At 36.8% G+C, this 19,794-nt stretch overlaps 1 protein-coding gene across 11 annotated transcripts in view; it reads left to right on the forward strand.

The window, feature by feature from the left end:
* Positions 1-19,794, forward strand: part of RIMBP2 (RIMS binding protein 2) — a 106,800-nt gene that overhangs the window by 61,255 nt on the left and 25,751 nt on the right. For 6 of the 11 annotated variants that reach the window (XM_032198690.1, XM_032198699.1, XM_032198692.1 and 3 more), the window contains 8 exons: positions 3,235-3,439; positions 8,305-8,456; positions 10,833-10,909; positions 12,176-12,285; positions 12,733-13,539; positions 16,445-16,596; positions 16,987-17,454; positions 18,916-19,065. In XM_032198690.1, coding sequence (XP_032054581.1) covers positions 3,235-3,439; positions 8,305-8,456; positions 10,833-10,909; positions 12,176-12,285; positions 12,733-13,539; positions 16,445-16,596; positions 16,987-17,454; positions 18,916-19,065 — 2,121 coding nt within the window. Of the gene's footprint in view, positions 1-265; positions 287-3,234; positions 3,440-8,304; positions 8,457-10,832; positions 10,910-12,175; positions 12,286-12,732; positions 13,540-16,444; positions 16,597-16,986; positions 17,455-18,915; positions 19,066-19,794 lie in introns of all 11 variants that reach the window. The other 5 variants (XM_032198695.1, XM_032198691.1, XM_032198693.1 and 2 more) reach the window with 1 other exon arrangement.

A 19,794-nucleotide genomic window follows, 5' to 3' on the forward strand; every position in this document is an offset into this window, starting at 1 on the left:
TTAATTCTTAGCATTTGGTTTATTTAATCTGCTTTTTGCAATTCAAGATCAGCAGTGGTATGGATTTCTCAAACGTTCTATACGTGTTTTGTGTTAATGCATGTTTTTACACCTGTTAACTGTTCCAACGTTTTTTGCTTTGAAATGTTAAAAAAAAAAAAAAAAAAAAAAAAAGTGTTCAAAACTGGTTTTATTTCTTTGTTTATTTCACATCTCTTTGTTTACTGTGTCTTGTTTGAAATTTATTGCTTTGCACTTCATCCAGAACACGCTGGACAGCATGCAGGTATTTTAGGGCATTATTCTCCATTCCCTGTCCCAAATCCTGCACTTCCCTTTAAAATAAGTATGATAGTCCTACCTAACCTTGCATGGCATGTGTGCTAAAACCATTGTTATGCAAGCATGCTTGGTATTGATTGGCCTGATACCGAATCGCTGAAAACAGATTTCTTTTTTTTTTTTTTTTTTTTATACAAGAGATTTACCTCCAAATATGGCATGATTTAATGAAGAAACAAATACTGTTTCTGAAAGTGAACTTCTTATGAGCATGCCCACTAAGAATGGTTTGATAGTTTATTCAAGATTGTAGCTTTCAGACTGCGTGGATTTTACCTGAATTCAGATCATTTCATTGTTTATACAAAGACAACTTTATGCCATATTTTCACCTTGGCTTGATTTATTTAGACACCTACTGAAAGCCATTCCTGCTACATAAACAGTTAAACTATGAAATAAAATACTAGTCTGAATTCAAGCTATCCACCTGGAAAGCTGCTCATCATCTTATCTGTCTTGTGTGAACAATATCTGTCTTGTCATAGATGAAGTCTGCTTGATTTTATGTTTAAGAAGCTGTTTAGCACTGTGTATTTTATGAGAAATTTAAGTTCTCATAACTCAGTCCTAAGTGAAGTACATTCAGTATGGTCTGCAGTGAGGATATCTTGTCACTCAAGGACTGCTGTAGGTAGGTTCAGTCGTAGGGAGATCTGGTGGATGTGACACTTTTGCGCTATTTTTATTGAGACTATCTGGGCAGTGCCATGATACAGAGTACAAATTCAGTGCTTCTGAGAATACAAGCACATGTTTCATTTCATTGTGCATCATTTCATATATGTATGAGCACGTTGATTTTCTATAGAGAAGTGAGTCTGGCTAATTAAAAATGAACCAAGCACCTCTCTGGAATCAGGAAACAAAGATAGATACAGGGATGCCTCCTGTTACTTCTGTACTATTGTGGCTCTTACGGTAGTTTTTCTTTTATACAGCACCAGATCTGTGCTCACTTCTAACTCACAAGCTTGATTAAAAAAAGCAGTAAAGGCATTTTTCTTTCAGGCTTCGTACTATCCTGAGAGGACAACTCTAGATAAAGATTCTAGATGATCAAAAGAAAAGTGACATACTTTTGGCACATACTGCAATGCAAATCAGTTATTAAATATATATACACTGAGACTTTTTTAGCAGAACTAAATTAATTTGTGTTTTTATAAGTACAAAGAAATTACATCCTCAAAATTTATTGTAGCTTTAAAAATGTATTTATTCCAAAAAAGGAACAAGCAAACGCACAATCATTAGTGAGGAAATTTGGATTCATATGTTCTTCTGGGGACTATAAGGAGTGTTTTGTTTATCTTTAGTTGTGCTAAGATCCTTCTATTGGTGTTATGTAATATGTGTAGTTTTCTTCATATGTATTACATGCAGTTTTCCTCCTCATAGGAACTGAGAAAATTTTTCTCTTTCAAGAAAAAGAAACCTTAGCACACTTGAATGAACCTCATTGATATCCAGCCTTCCTTTGCTAGCACAGCTGTTTAAATAGGCTGTTTAAATATTATAAAGGGGGTTTTAATGAAGGAAAGTGACGTTTTTTCATCGTGAAGCATCAGATTAGGATCTAACGCATGAGCTTTCCATTTAAGGTCCCTATTACTACTTCTGAGCTGCTTCTGCTTGCAGTGTTAGGGTCACAGCATGTGAGCCATGGGTGCTCCCTAGGTCACAAACAGTAGTCTCTCTGGCACATTTCCGGAGTACAGACCAACTGCTTTCCCCTGTGTGAAAATCAGACCTCACAAGTGAATTTCTCAGGAGTTTTGCTAATTCTTCAGTCTTCTCAACAGGTGTTAATTAATGTGATCTTTTCCAGCCTTCTGGGAAATCTTGATTTCTGTTTGTACTCATCAAGAACACCTTATAGTGTATGCAAGCAGATATGCAGGCTGTTTATAGATGCAGATTGAAATTTAAATGTGCTATATTAAAATCATTAATATATTCTTAATTTAGCTGGTACACTAAATGTGCAGATTTGGATAAAATGAAAGGTATTTTCATGTTTCACTGTCTTTGCCACTCTTAAATTTGCTTTGAGTTAAAGCTGTAGAAGAAATCCTGAATTCCCATGCCATTTGTAATTCTTTTCATCCAGGGAATCTTTCCTTTCAGTTACACCATCCATTTTTTTCATGTGAAGATTTCTTAAACAGTATGTAGGCAAATTTTGCAAGTCATCACAGAAGCTTATCTTTTAAGTTCCGTTTTGTTATTTCCTGATGCCTCAAAATTATAACAAATGTTTGCCCACAGTGACATTTTTATACTTCTCCCAAGCTTGCAAACAATCTTCCCTTGGCTGCTGTCTGAATTACTTCTGCGTGGTTTGGCACATACAGTGAGGAGCATTATTTTTGAAAGGGAATTCAGCCAGTAGCTAGTCCCACGTTCTGCATGATCCAATGTTTTTTGCTGTTCTTGTTGGTTTCTAATATATTAAAGTTTATCTAGTGATTCAGAGTTCTTCAACTTAATAGTTGAGGATGGGCAAACCTCAGAAAAGTACCTGGGTTTTAGAAAACATTGGAAAAATATACAAAAGTGACATTCAGATACGTGTGTATGTCACAATGCCATACGTTCTGTTTGCGGGTGTTCTTGGCAGTGATGTTCTTAGGCAAAAATTATGATGAGGAATTTCCACTTTGGGAATTGAGGATGAGAAGAATATTTACCTCAATATTGAAGAGTTACTAAAAGGTTTTGTTCTAAATATGAATGAGAACTTAGGGGGACAAAAACTAGGGGCAACAAAAAACAATGGGTGCTTTTATCCCAAATAGTTTGCCTATCCTGGTACTTTTGGAAAATCAAATCCTTTCATAACTTGCTCTGACATCAGACAAATGTCTGTGTTATGTCTTGCTTGTGCAGGCCAAGGTCCGAGAGCTAGAGGAAAAATGCCGGACACAAAGTGAACAATTTAACCTCCTGTCCAGAGAGCTGGAGAAGTTTCGGCAGCAAGCAGGGAAGATTGATCTCCTGAGCAGTAACACAGTAGCATCCTCAGATGTTCCTGGTTCTCCCAGTAAATCTCTATCCCAGTTAGTGAATGGAATAGCCACTTCTATAGGCAAAGGTAAGAATGTGCATTTTGCTTCACAGAATCATAGAATCACTAAGGTTGGAAAAGATTTCGAAGATCATCTGGTGTCTGATCTGTCCTGTAGGTTTTAAGAAGCAACTCAATGGTGTAAATAGAGTTTGATTATATAAATGGAAGATAGAATTTGGTCCTGATCCTGTTTAGTGACTTGTTTAAATTTCAGAGTATTTCTTAGACCTTCACTTGAGATTGTTCTGGATTTATTCAGGTAGCAGAATTCTCTCTACTCATTGTTAGGTGTAGCAGTAAGAAACCTGTTCAATGCTAAAATGATGTATTCCTTATGTAAAGATCTACTTCTGTTGAAAGTAGAAAGACTGACAGTATATAAAGGCTTTGCTGGAAAATTTTCTTAAAACTTTGTTAAAGTTTCAGGGGCAGGAGTTGGTCTGCTATCTTGTTGAAGTAACAATTCACAGGGAAAGAAAAAACAGACACAATGCACTACCCATTACATTAAAAAAAACTTGTAGATAGAGCTGAGCAGAAAATGGGAAAACTTAATGGAATATTTTTACAAATATGAAAATGTTTTTTGGTTTAGTTGCATTTTTTCAGCAGAAAGTACAGACTTCTCCATAAAAAAAAAAAAAGAAATTAAAATATAAAATAAATTTTTGACAGAAGCAAACACTGTCTGTCTAAATAAAAATTCTGCCACAAAGTGGTTTTGGTTGAAAAGGAGTTTCATGGGATGTATTTTAACACACCTGATACCCATAACACACTAATACCCATAGTTGTTTACTAAACTGTGCAAATGTGTTTAAAATTTTAACCATGTTAAAATTGGTAGTTGAACACTTAAATACTGGGTATTTCAGAAACTGAGAAGTTACGCCATTGTTGATATAAGTTTTAAAAGAAATGGAGAATGTAAAGTTAAAAAAAAAAATCTGTATTGGTGTTTTTATGCATAAAGTACCTAGTATGCTCAGCTCAGTGTGTGTTTTGACAGGCTCTGTGGTGAATTTTCACCAGGTCATAATTGCCTGTTGCCAGAGGCAACTGCTCCTCCAGACCACACATCTTTGTTAACAATTCATTATTCATAAAAAGTTTCAAGGCAAGAAGTTACCTGAGGACACCTGAAAGGAACCTGCATGTAAATTTTTAGATTGTGTATAACGATGTTGTTATCAAGGCTGAGAAGTGTGCTCACAAGCAGGTGATACTTAGCTCAGTATCACCCATGACAGAATAATTTTTACTACTTGTTCTACAAAGAAACACTTGTAGTTTCCTGTTATCAGATAATTTCCATAGCTTACAAATTCCCCTGAAATTGTTTTAGGATAAATATAAAGAGGAAGTAGACAAACAAAATAGTCTGTATTTATTTGTTTGTTTTATTTAATCTTGTTAAGCTTCTAGAAAAATTGTGAGGTGTAGGGCCTAGAAATCACAAATCGTTTCCATATCACTATAGATGAGCAGTTATTTTTGGTGAAGGGTGCCACACTCAGTGTGAAACCAAGTCAGAAGAAACCAGGGTGACATCCTTCTTTTATTCTGCTTCAGTGACTCTGTACTTTATATGGCTTAGTTTTTCAAAACACAAAATTATAGCTGTTTGCAGTCTCACCCACTGTGGTGTATATATAAGCTTAAAAGGCTCTTCTGGAGCTGTAAATCTTACCTAAGTGGATATTAAAGTGCATTAAATAGAGAATTCACAAGACATTACCTGATGGCTGTAAGAATTTAGCAGAAATTTCCTTAACAACAACAGGATTAGCTCTTCATGTCCCTAAGGGTAGGATTTTCAAAGCAAGACATATTTTTAGAAAGGTAATTAAGTACTGAAATGTTGTTTAGGCAGCTTGTGAAGGTCCAGTCTTTATCTCTGGAGTTGATGTAAATAGTCCTCAGTACTCAAATAAAAATCAACTAAACATTCTTAGGTCCTGACTCAAACTTAACACACTATGTAGTATTTATTCTATAACTGCTAATAGAAACAGCTTTTAATAAAACCTTCAAAACAAAATAAACAAAAATCCTGAAAAAAGATCTGGACTGGAAACACGGAACACAGCTAGGTCTGTACTGAAGTCACTTAAAGGCCTTGTTCTCAAAGCCTTTTTTCATAACTTATTGATCTTTATACTACTTAGAATTCAGGGCCTGCAGCACTGTAGTATAAACATCAGAAATCCTTGGACAATATTCATTCTCAGTATGAATGCAATGATAACAATCAAATAATGTTTAAGCAAGTGGGTAGAATGTCTAATTATTGAAATCAACTATTTCAGAATAATGATGGTAATGCTAAAGCAAGTTCTTCAAACCAGAAGTGTAATTATTTTTATTATGTGTAAGGAAAAAAGAACACATGAGGAAACACAAGGACAGCTTTCAAAGCAAAGCAAATGACGGAAATGAGATCAGTTTATGACCAGCTGCTTTGCCTTAATTGACAATTTTTAAATGTATCAGGAAATGAAATAAACCTAGCCAGAATAGATTAGAACATAAAAAGTTCACTCTGAGCATATAATAATGTCACAACCCAATACAAAAACCTTCAAGATTTATTATTCATCAGATAAAGGGTGCATTTAAATGGCCTATCTAGATAATTTAGGTAGTTCATAATGAATCAGCAGTCCCATAAATAAAATGGAGAGGCTAATTGTACTTCAGCTATGGTCAGTTTTAGTTCTGCCTGAGACATTTAAATTACGTTTGGAGTTCTTCTTTGCCTCTTTCCTTGGAAGGGTGTTCAGATTTCCTTGACAGGTTGTTGCTAGTAATGGCCATTTTGATGGCATATGGATTTTACAAGACTTCACATGCACACACACACACAAAAAAAAAAAAAAAGCACATGGCTTTTTAATTCTCCTAGAATTTAGAGGTAAAAGAGAAGCTTTTTTCTAGAAGCTTCTGGATGTTCTTATGAACTAGTACCTTGGTGTTTTTTTTAAGTGTTAGTTTTATCCACAGTGCAAATATAAAGGCAAAGATGCATTTTTAATTAGTTTCCAGTGAAAGAACAAATTTTAAGAGTTTTAATTGGTCTCATTCCTCCATATTCATACTGTTGTTCAAGCCCAGACATCTCAATGAATTGCCTTGGCTGAAGAAGAGAATCATCCTAGCAAAGCAAGGGCTAGATCTTCTAAGAATCTCTCTCCACACTTTGTATGTAGTGCAACGAATTTAGTAACAAAGCCAGGAGGTATGAGACCAAACAGCAGTTTCCTTTGAATGAATAATCACAGTTGGAGCAATTATTTACAGGCTTGGCTCTGACAGGCTGATATGGCAAGCACATTAACAGCAAACAGAAGGAGCTTAATTGGCTAAAGGTTTCTTAACAGGGATGACTTTTCTGTTATACATGTGAGAAAGGTTCCAAGAACAAAATATGCAGCCTTTACCAGCCTGAGGACTGCTGCAAGCAGGGCTGATTGTAATAAATCTTTTGTAAGGTGACTGGTACGTTTCCCTGTTGTCAGTGTGCTTAAGCTGTCTTGCTGTAAATTACACTAATGCAGAAAAAAAATTAATAACTTTGGACTAAGGAGCACACCAGAAAAAAAACCTCTGATGTTATGTTTTGGAGGTTATGGTCTTCTGCAAAATGAATAAAGAAGTTCCAGTGTTAATTCCAGGTGACGTGTCTAGGAAGTTTGCAATTCAGTAGCAAAACTTTGCTGTCCAGACTTCTGGCAGAACTGGAGAGGAAATACCAAACCTGCATATATCTATGGTCTGAAAAATTAGAGCATAGACTTGTTATGTTAATGAGAAAAAGTGAAGAGGAGAGAAGACACCTTGGATATCTGATTGTGTCAGCAATGCCCCAGACTTTGCTATAACTTCTGCTGATGCTGCAGGTATAATTATGCTCAGTTTACAATTTTCTGCTTCTTTTCATGTGGTTTGGGGACTAACCTAATAGTGAAGGAGGAAAGCTATGAAAATATTTTATATTTCACCTTTTTTGGTTCTCTTGCAACCTTAATGAAGTAGTTCTTTTTATGTACGTCTCCTCACCACTAGGTCTAGTTTTCACTTTAGACAATAGGAGATTAGTGTGTTCAGCCTCTTGTAAGCCTTTCTCCTTAGGTCCTTTAAATGTGCAGTATGTATTGTCTTTATTTTTAGGTGTGTTTAAAAAGCACAATAATATATATATATATATATATATATATAAAGAAGTATTTGGAGATGTTTTCTTTTTCATAGTTTCTCTTTAAAAAAAATAATTGATGGCAATATGATCTAATTGTGTGTTTAGTACTGGTGTTAATGAGGTACTCATAACAAATATGCAACAGGTATTCTTGGAACTTCTTGGCCCCGCAGCATGCCAAAATACTTCCCTTCATTTCAAAATGAATATCCTGCCAACCAAATGACTTACATGTCAGTCACTTTCTTTGAAGATAGTTGCACAACTTGATTTTATTTTCCAGAATATGAGAGGGTCACCAAAAGAAATAGAGGGGTTCCAACAGTAGCTTTCTAGTCCTGAACATGTTCAACGACATGGCAAATTACTTTACTTCTCCGAAGATATCAAGGTGCTCAGAACTAAAACAGAATTCTTTGCATTATGGAAAGCTTTAACTTTTATTTTTTTGAATTAAAATAGCCTCACTATCTACATGATGTTCCACTACATAATGTTGACTTATGTAATCTGTCAAAAGGCTGTGAAGTAGTAGGCTTAGCTACTTTTCTTGTCTTCACTCTACCTACCCTAGTGTTTTTCTAGAATGATTTCTAAAAGGAGGAGAAAATAACTCTCTTCTTGTTATTAGTTGGAAATGTTTCTCTTGAAAGCAGTTATTTACTCTTTTATGTGTTTTCTTCACTGCCAGGTCATGAAAGTCCTTCTGGAAGCCATTCTGTGATTTCAGAATTTATACGACCTCTTCAAATATCTGGAGACAAACCAGAGCAATTGTCTGTCAAACCTACATTCTTGTCCAAGTCAAGATCTGGTACCCCAAGATGCAGATTTGATTCAGATGTGAGTCTTTTGAAGTTTGTTACTGGAAATGTGTGTTATGGGGCCAGGATCTCTTCTCCAGGGACTGATGTGGGATCATCCATCTCCTTTGAAAAGACAAGAATATTCTCATTGTCTGAGACAAATTGTGAATGTGACCAGTGGGAATTTCACTGAACTTTTCAAAGTCTTAGTTGATATGCTAGTTACATGGTATGACAAATGCATGTGTGAGACCCTTAGGCTTCTATGAAAATCTCATCCTTGCATTCAGAGTTCTGCATTACTTGTGTGCTTAAAAGGTGCAGGTCAGTACTTCTGTCTGTGTCTGTTTTGGTGTATGTCTGTTACACAGGTTTATTATTATTATTGTATCTACCAAAATGTGTGACTTTGATACAGCCTTGGTATCTACATGTAAAAGAGCAATTCTGACCAGTGCCCTGTCAAGGCAAGTGTGCTTTAGGCTTGAGAAGTGGCTTATTTTGCAGTACTTGTTCTTTGCCTGGTTTTCATGATGTGTTACTTTTCTCACCACAACTAGGCTCATACCACCTGCTAGAAGCAGTTTCTAAACACTCTTCTAAACTAATTTGGAGCATTTACTCTAAGCTCTTACACTATTCAACTTTCCAACTTGTATTTAATTGTACTTTTGAGTGGTCCTTCTTAAAAAGGTTTTCTAGATTTTAGTAGAATTCTTGTAGAAAGCCAGTGGGAAACTCCTAAGAACTTTACGAAGACAATGTGACAAGTTGGTTGTTGATATTTTGGGAAAATTTTAAATATAAGAAGGTATAGGACACATTTTGAAAGCTTTATAGAAAGGTATAATATTATATATTAAATATTATATGCCTGTTATATGTGGGCAAACAGAAGAAATTATCTTTACTTTGTACCCTCAGCTTACAGTCCAGACTCCCATTTTTATCTTTACAGAAGTAAATAAATTGAAACTGTGTGAATATTCTCTACTATTTTATGTTCATTGCTACTGAACCTCTGAAAATTGATAAAATCCAAATGTTTTTAAATGGATTGCAAGACTGAGTATGGTGTAGGATATTCAACAACATATTAGATTTTAGTACAGTAGAAATTCCATAGTTGTTACTATGGATTATCCACAAATAAATATATTATGTGTCCTTACCACCATGAAATGTGGAACATTCACTTCTTTTTGTAGAGGCCACAGAAAAAGCAGCCCGAAGTAGTCAAACCAGAAACAGCAGCTTAGCAACGAGATTTAGGGAAGCAGAACTAACAGCAAGGAACAGAAGACATGCGTGTCAAATTTAATTCATTTTTTTTATTGTTTTTGAGTTATCTCTCACTGAGAATGTCAAGCCCTCTTTTGCAGAATTGTTCTTTGTGTGCTGCCTTGAGTGTAATTATGTGATACATACTTACCTTATGCAAGCACACAGAAATTAAGTTCCATTCTTTTTTAGAAGTATTCAGACCCAAAGGAGAGTGTGTTAATAAAATCATAAGGAAATGTGGATGAAAACTTGACGTGAGCTGGCAGTGCATGCTTGCATCCCAGAAGGCCAACTGCATCCTGGGCTGCATCAACAGAGGAGTGGCCAACAGGTCAAGGGAGGTGATTGTCCAGCAGGTCGATGGAATGTGATTTCAGATAATAGAAAGTGTGGAATTCAGCAGTTGCTGCTGCTGCAGATTGGATTGGATTGGATTGGAAAGGGGGCTATATTTTATGTGATATTCATTGTTTCCAGCTATGTGGAAACTGACACTCACACCAGCTCAGAAACTCATCATTTGTCTCAAGTATTTAGCTACGAGTATCATGGTGCTATGATAGTTTTCTAATTAAAATAGTAGAGTATCATTTTAGGTTGTCTATATAATTACATAGCTGTATTATGAAACACTAGACATATCACCTATGATAGGTCACTCTGGAGTAACTGACTTTCTTGTATTTTAATAAAGACTTCACTAAAAGCTTTGTCAGGAGGGTGAGATGGTCAGAGGCTAGTATGGTTAAGTAACTTCAGTCAGCAACATGAAAGTGAGTGGACATGACGTCTTCATGCATCTCTACTTACCAAATGACAAAGAACCAATCCACATTTGGGTTGATTTTGCAAGCTTTTGAGGAAAATCAATATCCAGACTCAGAAACATCATCTGAATCTTTGGAATATATCAAGAAATAGCTCAATTTCTATGCCATGCTAGAATCTGAATTGCAATTCCTTCATAGCCTAAGACCTACTATGCAAAAGTGCCTAATTCTGTTCTATATTAGAATTTCATTTTTTTTTAATGTTGCACATTCTCTGTCAGATTTATATTGTCTGATATAAAAATGGTGCATGCATCTTTTAGAAATCTTTGTTTTGTTTTCTTTTGTTTTCTTTACAGATGGATAATGATCAGAATTCCAATACCTCAAAGCAAAGATATTCTGGGAAAGTCCATCTTTGTATTGCCCGTTATAGGTAACAAAACCAGCTCATTGCACATATAATACATAGTTGTAATATTCAACATGACTTTGTTTCGCTTTTGGGAGGTAGGTTAACAGAGCTATGTCCCTGCTTCCTTTGGGCTGTGAGTCTACTTCTACAGCACAAAGGAGGGAGCAGAGTGCCTTGCAGCATGCAAAGATGATTGTCTGTTAGATTTAGACAAACTAGGCTTTTCAGGGGATATAGCCCAAAGCTGGCAGGTAATAAATAATTGGTCAGCTGAATTCCTTAGTATTTGATGTTCACTTGCTTCTAATAGCATAAGACTACAAAACCAGAAAATAGTTATTTTCACTGTAAACCAAGCTTGAGACTGCTGTAGATAGCAGCCCCCTTTCCTGTTTGCCAAGGCTGCAAAACACTGCCATTTCCATACACTTCAATTCTGAGAAAATGCAGTTATCCTTGGGAGCATTTGCATCCTGAGGATAACCGTATCACTGCATCTACTGTCATCAGCAATTCTGCTGTCTTATAGTTTTATATTTCAGGATGATTTTAAACAGATTCTAATATTTATTCAAGATTACTAGAATGATTATAACATGTGGATGCTCTTATAAGCACTAATACACTGCTTGTGCCAAATGACATTTCAGTCTCCTGGCCAGGCCTGTTTTCTACAACACCTTACAGCAAAGAATGATTATCTGCCTGTAGTTAACTCATAAGCTGCATTCATGCTTCGAGATTAATATGGATTTAAACACTTAGAACAAGTTTTGTCTATGAGTAGCTTGCTTTAGCTGTAGCTTACTGTTTTTGTCTCTATTTAATTTGTCTCTGTTGAAATTTAATAACTTGTGTAAAAGACCGTCATATAAAACAAACAGAAGATGGGGATTGGAAGAGATGTCCCAAGTGAGATCTCCTTAATTATTTTATTTTATTTTTATTTTTTTTTTAATAAAGATTTAGGCCAGAGTATTCAAAGAGATCTAAGTGAAAAAAATGTGAGTAGATTCTCTCTGGAAAAGGATGTGGTTTTAAGTGTATAGTGTTTAAGTGAATATGTTGTGTTTCATGGCAGTTTGTTGGCAATACAGTTCATAGAGGCAGTACAACAAACTCACCTAGACTCCATTCAAAATATGTTTCAGAAGGTAATCAGAAACAGCAAACCGATGACTTATTATCTAATGCACCCTTAGAAGTGTATACCTTCTTCTGATTAGTATTCAGGTATGTGGTGGTTGTAAATGAACACGCATATTTTTCATCTCTACTCCTTTGCAGTTACAACCCTTTCGATGGACCAAATGAAAATCCAGAAGCAGAGCTCCCCCTTACGGCCGGAAAGTACCTTTATGTGTATGGAGATATGGATGAAGATGGGTTTTATGAAGGTATTTATTTTTTTTAATCTGTAAATTCATGCTAAACGATGCAGATTCAAATCAGTGTTAAACACACTCTGTGTGCTTTCCTTCATCTACTACAAAATCAATTGCTAAAATTACCCCTATCATCTTTGTGTTAATTAACAGAGTTTCTTCACTGGCAAAGCCACTCCTTGCAGGCATAGCTAATTATAAGGTATTTTATATTGTCAGCTTTTCCTACTTGAAAGATAAGATTTAAGGTGACAAGAAAACTTACTGTGAGTTCTCTTGTGTTTTTTTTTTTTTTTTTTTTTTTTTGCTACACTGAAACCTTACTTTCTCTAACTGTGAATGCTGTTTATGTATAGCTTTCATCTGTATCTTCTTCCTTATCTACTTATTGCAAAGCATTAATGTGCAGGAGTGCATTTGCACTTTGAGGACTTTAATGACATTATTCTCTCTCACCAGGGGAACTCCTAGATGGACAGAGAGGACTAGTCCCTTCAAATTTTGTGGATTTTGTTCAAGACAATGAGACGCGTTTATCAAGCACGTTAAGCAGTGAACAAGATCAGAATTTTATCAACCATTCGGGTTCTACTTTAGAAGGAGACATCCTAGAGATAAGTCCAAGTCACATAGACTCTAGCATAATCAGCAATGGCGCAGGGACTCTGGATGTGAACATCGATGAAATTGGAGAAGACATTGTGCCTTATCCTAGAAAAATCACCCTTATTAAACAACTAGCCAAAAGTGTTATTGTGGGCTGGGAGCCACCGGTAGTGCCACCCGGATGGGGAACCATTAGCAGCTATAATGTTCTGGTTGACAAAGAAGTACGGATGAACATAGCCTTGGGAAGCAGAACGAAAGCCCTTATAGAAAAGCTTAACATTTCTACTTGTACATACCGAATATCAGTTCAGAGCATTACAAACAAGGGTAACTCAGACGAACTGCAGTGCAGTTTGTTAGTTGGGAAGGACGTAATTGTAGCCCCCTCTAATCTTAAAGTGGACAACATAACCCAGATTTCTGCTGAGCTGTCCTGGCTCCCTACAAATAGTAACTACAGCCATGTCATCTTTCTTAATGAAGAAGAATTTGACATTGTCAAGGCTGCTAGCTACAAGTACCATTTTTTTAATTTGAAACCCAATATGGCTTACAAGGTGAAGGTCATGGCAAAGCCCCATCAGATGCCCTGGCAGCTTCCCCTAGAACAACGAGAAAAAAAGGAAGCCTTTGTGGAATTTTCTACATTGCCAGCAGGTTTGATATTTTTCTTCCTACCCCAAAACTCTGCAGTTAAATTTCTCTGAAAAATTCTAAATAAATTAACCGAACCTTTAGCTTTATACTGTAATCACTGTCACATTCTTGGGAAGACTGCAGATTATTAGATTGCTTTACAGTATCTATAATTAATTCCTCTCCTGCTTTATTCTCCTCCTGGTTCCTGGGTACATTCTGGAGAGATAAACTAGGGAAAGACATGTTTATCTCCATTATGGATCACATGCTAAATGTGTTTTTATCAGAATAATCTCAAATTGTTTTTAATTAGTCTAGTTATACTAGTTCTGGTAATTATTTATTTTTGTTGGTGTGGACAGTGCTGGAAATAAACAGTTATTACTTCTAGAATATTATTTGTATGTTGTTTGTGTGTCTGAATGCACTTTTTACAGGGATGACCCAACTCTCTTCTGTAATGAAAAGCATTATGGATAGCATAGCGGATTATGCAGTGATTTAAGGGGATTCAAATATGTTTTGGTTGTGTGGTTGTGATCAGAAGTATAATATGAATTGTTAAAGGTAACAAATTGGTCATGTTTTGGAAAGAAAGGGATTTTTTTCCCCCAACTTACTTTTACATTAGAAATGTTGTAAAGCGTTATTAGTCTTTTCCCACTATTTAAGAACAGTGATGTAGCATTGAAAACTAGAGATGAAATAATGTAGTACATTTAAAGGGTAATGTCATAATTTTGGGGATATATTGCAATACCTGAAAATTTCGGACATCTCTTCTTATAGATTCATCTAATCAAGGACAAGTAGAAGCCTCCTTATATAGTTAGACTTTCAGAGCACTGAATGCCTCTGAAGCAGGGACAGTAAAGCACAAGTGACTCCTGGTGACTAAAATTCCAACAACATGTATTGTGCAATGGGTTAATTGACTTTGCTGGGATTTGATTCCAACGAAGGGGGATAAATTAGTTCTGGTCTCTTCCTTGCCTTGCAAGACTTATATGTAAGGAGACATGCAAGATGGTTGAATTTAGAGAGGGAATTAAGCTTGTATGTCTACTGCTTTTGATGCTGCTTATTTATAGGCTCAGTAAAAATGTCCTCAGTTCAGGCATTTACTATTTTATTTTAAATCATTTCAGTGGGTTAAGTGGTGGTGCTATTGTAGCATTTGCTAATAGAAGGGCATTTTAAACTAGGTATATGTTCTGCATAATCTGGGATATACTGCCTTAGATGGTGGCTTAAATTTATTAAATGAGTGAGGTTTTTTCAGGCTAACTGCTTAACATGCTGCATCACCCTCTAGTTGCTAAAGCATGATAAAGCAACAATGAATTATTCTCTGTTGAGAAGCATTACAGTTTATTAAACCAATCTCTGTTACAGCCTACAAAAGTAGAGAGAGACTCCCTGGATATTGATTTTTTTGGGAGGTGTGAGGGCAAGAGAGGGAGAAAAGGGAGGAAGGTGCCTTCTACTGTGGGAGCAGATGAATGTCATTGTCAGATATGAGATCCTGGACTAGATCATATACATTCTCTCCTGTAAACTGAGGAACTCTTCTGTATGTTGGGCATGCCGGCTGTAAATAAAATAGCGAAGATGAAATTGAACCCTAAATCAAAATCTTTGTCTTGGGAAATAATAGTATTAGATCAGTTTATGTGCTTTGGCCTTGCTAGTTAAAAATACACTGTAGGTGCAACTAATGGTACAGGCAAAAAAAAAAATGTAGTGTCCTGAATATGACCAGAATTGTGTTTCCATGCAAATCCCTGCGGAAGGATTTGGATCCATGGCAAAGGATGAAACTCAGTGAAAAAAAACTACTGAAATGCACTGATGGTTTTATCTAGAAGCTGAGGCTTGTTTGATATTAATGCTTGTGTCATGATCTGTTTGGTAGCAATGAATGCACACAGTTGTAGTATTTGTAGCTTTCTCTCTTGGTAAATGAACAAAAATTGTTGGTGCTTAGTTCAGTGGCAAAAGCAAACTCACAGCAACTAAGGTTTATCATCTCCCAGCTATCACCCAGAGATAGCTGCAGCTGAAACCTGCATCTGAAATGTTTTAGCATGAAACACTTCTCAGTGTTTGACTGTTAAATTAACAGAACAGGATGCCTGAAATATTCATGAACTAATAATCTCTGTGATGTTTTTACTTTGGTTTCTGTCCAAAGTAGTGCTATTTATAGTAGGTTAATAATGCCTTTTAATTAAGGATGTACTTGGTGTGCTATTACCGAAATGTACTGTAAATGCCTTAAAAGGTTAGCAGGCATATTTTTTTTCAGTGCAGAGGAGTCTTTGAGTCCAGTTTCCCATTACATCAACATGCTGCTGATAGAAAAGGTTATGGTTCTGGCTCGCAGTCCACAGCTCACCTTAGTGCCGAAGTGCTTTCTGACCTGCAAATCTTGGCTTGGAGTCACTGATGGTCATGAGACAGAATTTAAAAGTGATTTCTGAGTATGCCATATGCATTCAGTGCAAAGATATATTCCAAAAAGTCACTTGCTGTCACTTGCAGCAGTTTTTCATTAAAAAAATTTCATTCAGCCACTCCTAGGCACTTTTCTCCCCACATTTTCCTTTTCACATCTTCTGCATTCAGAGCAAGTAGTAGTTATGCAGCCTGAAGGGATAAAAATTGTTCCTGAGTAAGGTGCAAGTACAGACTGTCTTGTAAATATAACTTAGTTAATGGCTGTAGGCTGAGGGTCAGTTTATAGCTCCATGATCTGCTGAGTGTGTGCTTCTGTTTCTACACTGTAACTGCAGTAAGAATATTTCGTCTTCTTGAAAAAATAAGTGCTTTGAGATCAGTAGTTTCCAACTCACAAGTATTATCAGCTGATGTACAAACTCTGATCTAATGCTCAAAGGTGACCAATCTTGCCTGTCTTTAGGTCCCCCAGCTCCACCTCAAGATGTTACTGTCCGGGCCGGGTCCACTCCAGCAACTGTACAGGTGTCCTGGAAACCACCAACTCTGACTGCAACAGGGACCTCCCATGGTGCCAATGTCACAGGCTATGGTGTTTATGTAAAAGGTCAACGGGTGAGTTCTTCCAGTGTTGCAGGTACCATCTACGTAAGGTGAATTTCCACTGACAGGTAAAGGCAGCAATAAATGTGTGATGGCACTTGGATATGTGCAGGGTTTTCCTGCGTTTCAGTAGAACCTGTTCTTTTGTTTGTGCTTAACTTGATCACTAGCTCCCTTTTTATACACACTTCATCTTTTGGACAAATTATTTGAAAGGATTAAAGACAACTGGTGCTAATTGGTGTGGAGACCTAATGTGAGCTCTCGAAGCTCAATCTGTATTGGCAATAATTGACTCCATGTTAAGACCTTGAAGGCTGTACTTCAGTGTCATTGAGGGGAGTGATGAGGGGAGGGAAATAGATGTCTTCATGCTAGTAAGTTGCTTTTTTGTGTACCCAGGTGGCGGAGGTGATCTTTCCAACAGCAGAGAACACACTTGTGGAGTTAATGAGACTAAGAAATCTGGAAGCAAAAGAAGTTACTGTTCGAACACTCTCTGCACAAGGGGAATCAGTGGACTCTACTGTTGCTGCCATTCCATCAGACCTACTGGTGCCTCCAACCCCTCACCCCAGAACTGCTCCCAAATCTAAGCCATTAGCAAGTGCCGGAGCCCCAGAAACCAAAGAAGAACATTTAGATCCACATTTAAAAATGGATGAGTCATGGGAGCAGACTCGTTCGGCATCCCCTGTTCATGGGCACACACTTGAGCCACCTCTCCCTAACTTTCACAGCCCTCTTCAGGGGAGGAGGTCTCCATCACCTAACCGAATACTCCCTCAACCTCAAGGCACACCTGTCCCAAATACGGTTGCAAAAGCCATGGCAAGAGAAGCTGCACAACGAGTTGCAGAGAGCAATAGGGTAAAGGCAAAATTTTTCTTGCTGCTTATAGGGATTGCTTTATTCATTGTAGCACTTACTATCAAAAAACTTTGTAGTATACACCTGACTGAGCAGCTAATAAATTCCCAAACACTGAAGGTCAGTGGTTTAAGAAGAAACAGTGTGATAAAATTCTGCGGCATCTTTCACAAATACGCTCATAACTATAAAAAGCACTGATCAACCTTTGATCACTAGAAATGTTTTTGGAAAATGCAGAGCACCTTACTTCTGAAAAAAAAGAAGAAAAAAAAAAAAAGAAAAGGTCTCTGGGCAGTTATTTTCTCATCACAGCTCATAACTGCTAGTTACTTGCTTCAAGATAAGATCTGGTGTCAGTTTTCATAAATTCTCTTTGTCCTTCATATGTCTGTCATGAGTTGATATATGGAGTCTTTGGTCTCCCATTGTATCTCCAGAATAATTCCAATTACTTTGACATTTATGCAGGTTTTAACAGCCTGCCAGTATTGATTATCTCTGTTTCAGAACAGAATTGAGCCAGTAGGTGATGATACCAGTTTTGAGAAGCTAGATAATTCTGGGTCAATAATCTCTGTGTGTATTTCTCCCCTTTCTTTATAAGGAAAGCAAACTGGGATAAATGTAATGGAGTAAAGACAGTTTCTTTGGCACTCAAATGAAAGTTGATATAACAAACAGAGAAAGAGAACTGAAATGCTTTTTCTGTTTTTGAAAGTTGCTGACATAGCATATGCTCTGAACCATGCTTATTTACATTAATTTTAGTGTTGCTCGAAATGTCCAGGGATCTGGACAGAAATTTACAGATGGATTCACTCTACCTTAAATCAAATTCCACCAGTGATATTTGTTATGTTTGATCTCCAGTAGTAGCAATTCTCCCTTTGCAGTAGGCTGCTGAGTGTCCTCTCCCTGACATCTATCCAGCCTGTTAGATGGCACACTCAGGAGGCCTTGTCATGGGAGTAGGCAGCAGCATTCAGAAGCTGAGGGGTAAGAGTCACCTGTGAGTAGAGGAAGAGGATAAAGTCTCATTCTATAGCTTTTTTTTTTTTTTTTTTTTTTTTTTTTTTTTTTTTTTTGTGCTGAGCTAAAAAATGCTGAAATGAGTGACTAGGTCTTCTGCTAATCCTCAGCCAAGGGGGAAATTAAAGTCTTCATTAGCAGCCTCTGACTGTAGAATGCTGAGAATTTTAAGATTAACAGTGGTAGAGGGAAGAAAGCTAGCAGCTGTGTTAATGGTCACATGAAAACATTCTTAGAGTGAGAGTGATAATACAACCAAAAAACTCCTGCAGGCTCCTAAAAGGTTAGAGTCAGGAAAACTAACATTGTTTTAAGCCACAAGTATATTTAAATGTTGTGTTCTTGAGTACTCATGTCTTATATTTGCCATTTCTCCATTGGTTGCAGGATCAAGTCTTCACAATTTTCCATTTTTTGTTGCTTTGATAGATGGAGAGAAGAAGTGTTTTTAGTGAAAGGAGCAATGCAGCCCAGTATGCTAACTCGGATGATGAGGAAGATGGCTATGATTCTCCTAATGTCAAAAGGAGGGGGGCTTCAGTTGATGATTTTCTGAAAGGGTCAGAACTTGGAAAGCAAGTAAGTAGCCTGGTATTTTTCTTGTGTCAGTTGTCTGGTATGAAACAAGTATTTTTGTGAAGCTCAGCAGGCTATTCAGGGTATCGACTGATTATTGTAGTCATACTGGTAAAACTGTGGGTAGTTAGGTAAATGTCCTCTTACTGGAGCATTATGCTGTTTTATGGGAACTGAATGCTTGGCACCATGCATCTATAGGTTGTTATCCCAAGCAGTGGTCTTAAGCACTGGAAACAGAAAAAAATGGAACAGAAATGTGACTCAAATGTCACATTTGGGCTCTAAGCTTCTGTATCATGCATTACTCTTGCATATGAAAGCATTCCGTGAGGAAAAAAAAAGGGAAGGGGGAAGGATTTCTGTGTGACATAAAAGACCTGTAATCCTAATTAGCAGAAAATCAGCAACATACATACATACTTTGCATGCTGTAAGGAATAGAGAGATGTTGCCAAAAGAGTTTTTCCACACCTGTGCAGCTTTTAGTCTGATCCTGCTGGAAACAAACATGAATTTCTTACATTACTTTTAAAAGAGTTGTAAATCCTAGCAAAGATATATTTTATTATGTCTTGACATGGTTGAAGAATCTTATTAGCCAAACGTCTGACCTCCCTTCTTGAAGGGTCAAAGCAATGGCCTTCATTATTTTTGTACCAATTTTGAGACTTTCTGGAATTTTGGTTCAGTTCGCTACAGAAGCTCAAGCACTTATAAGCATTACTCCAA

This window comes from Aythya fuligula, chromosome 17 (assembly GCF_009819795.1).
Source record: "Aythya fuligula isolate bAytFul2 chromosome 17, bAytFul2.pri, whole genome shotgun sequence".
NCBI classification, from domain to species: domain Eukaryota; kingdom Metazoa; phylum Chordata; class Aves; order Anseriformes; family Anatidae; genus Aythya; species Aythya fuligula.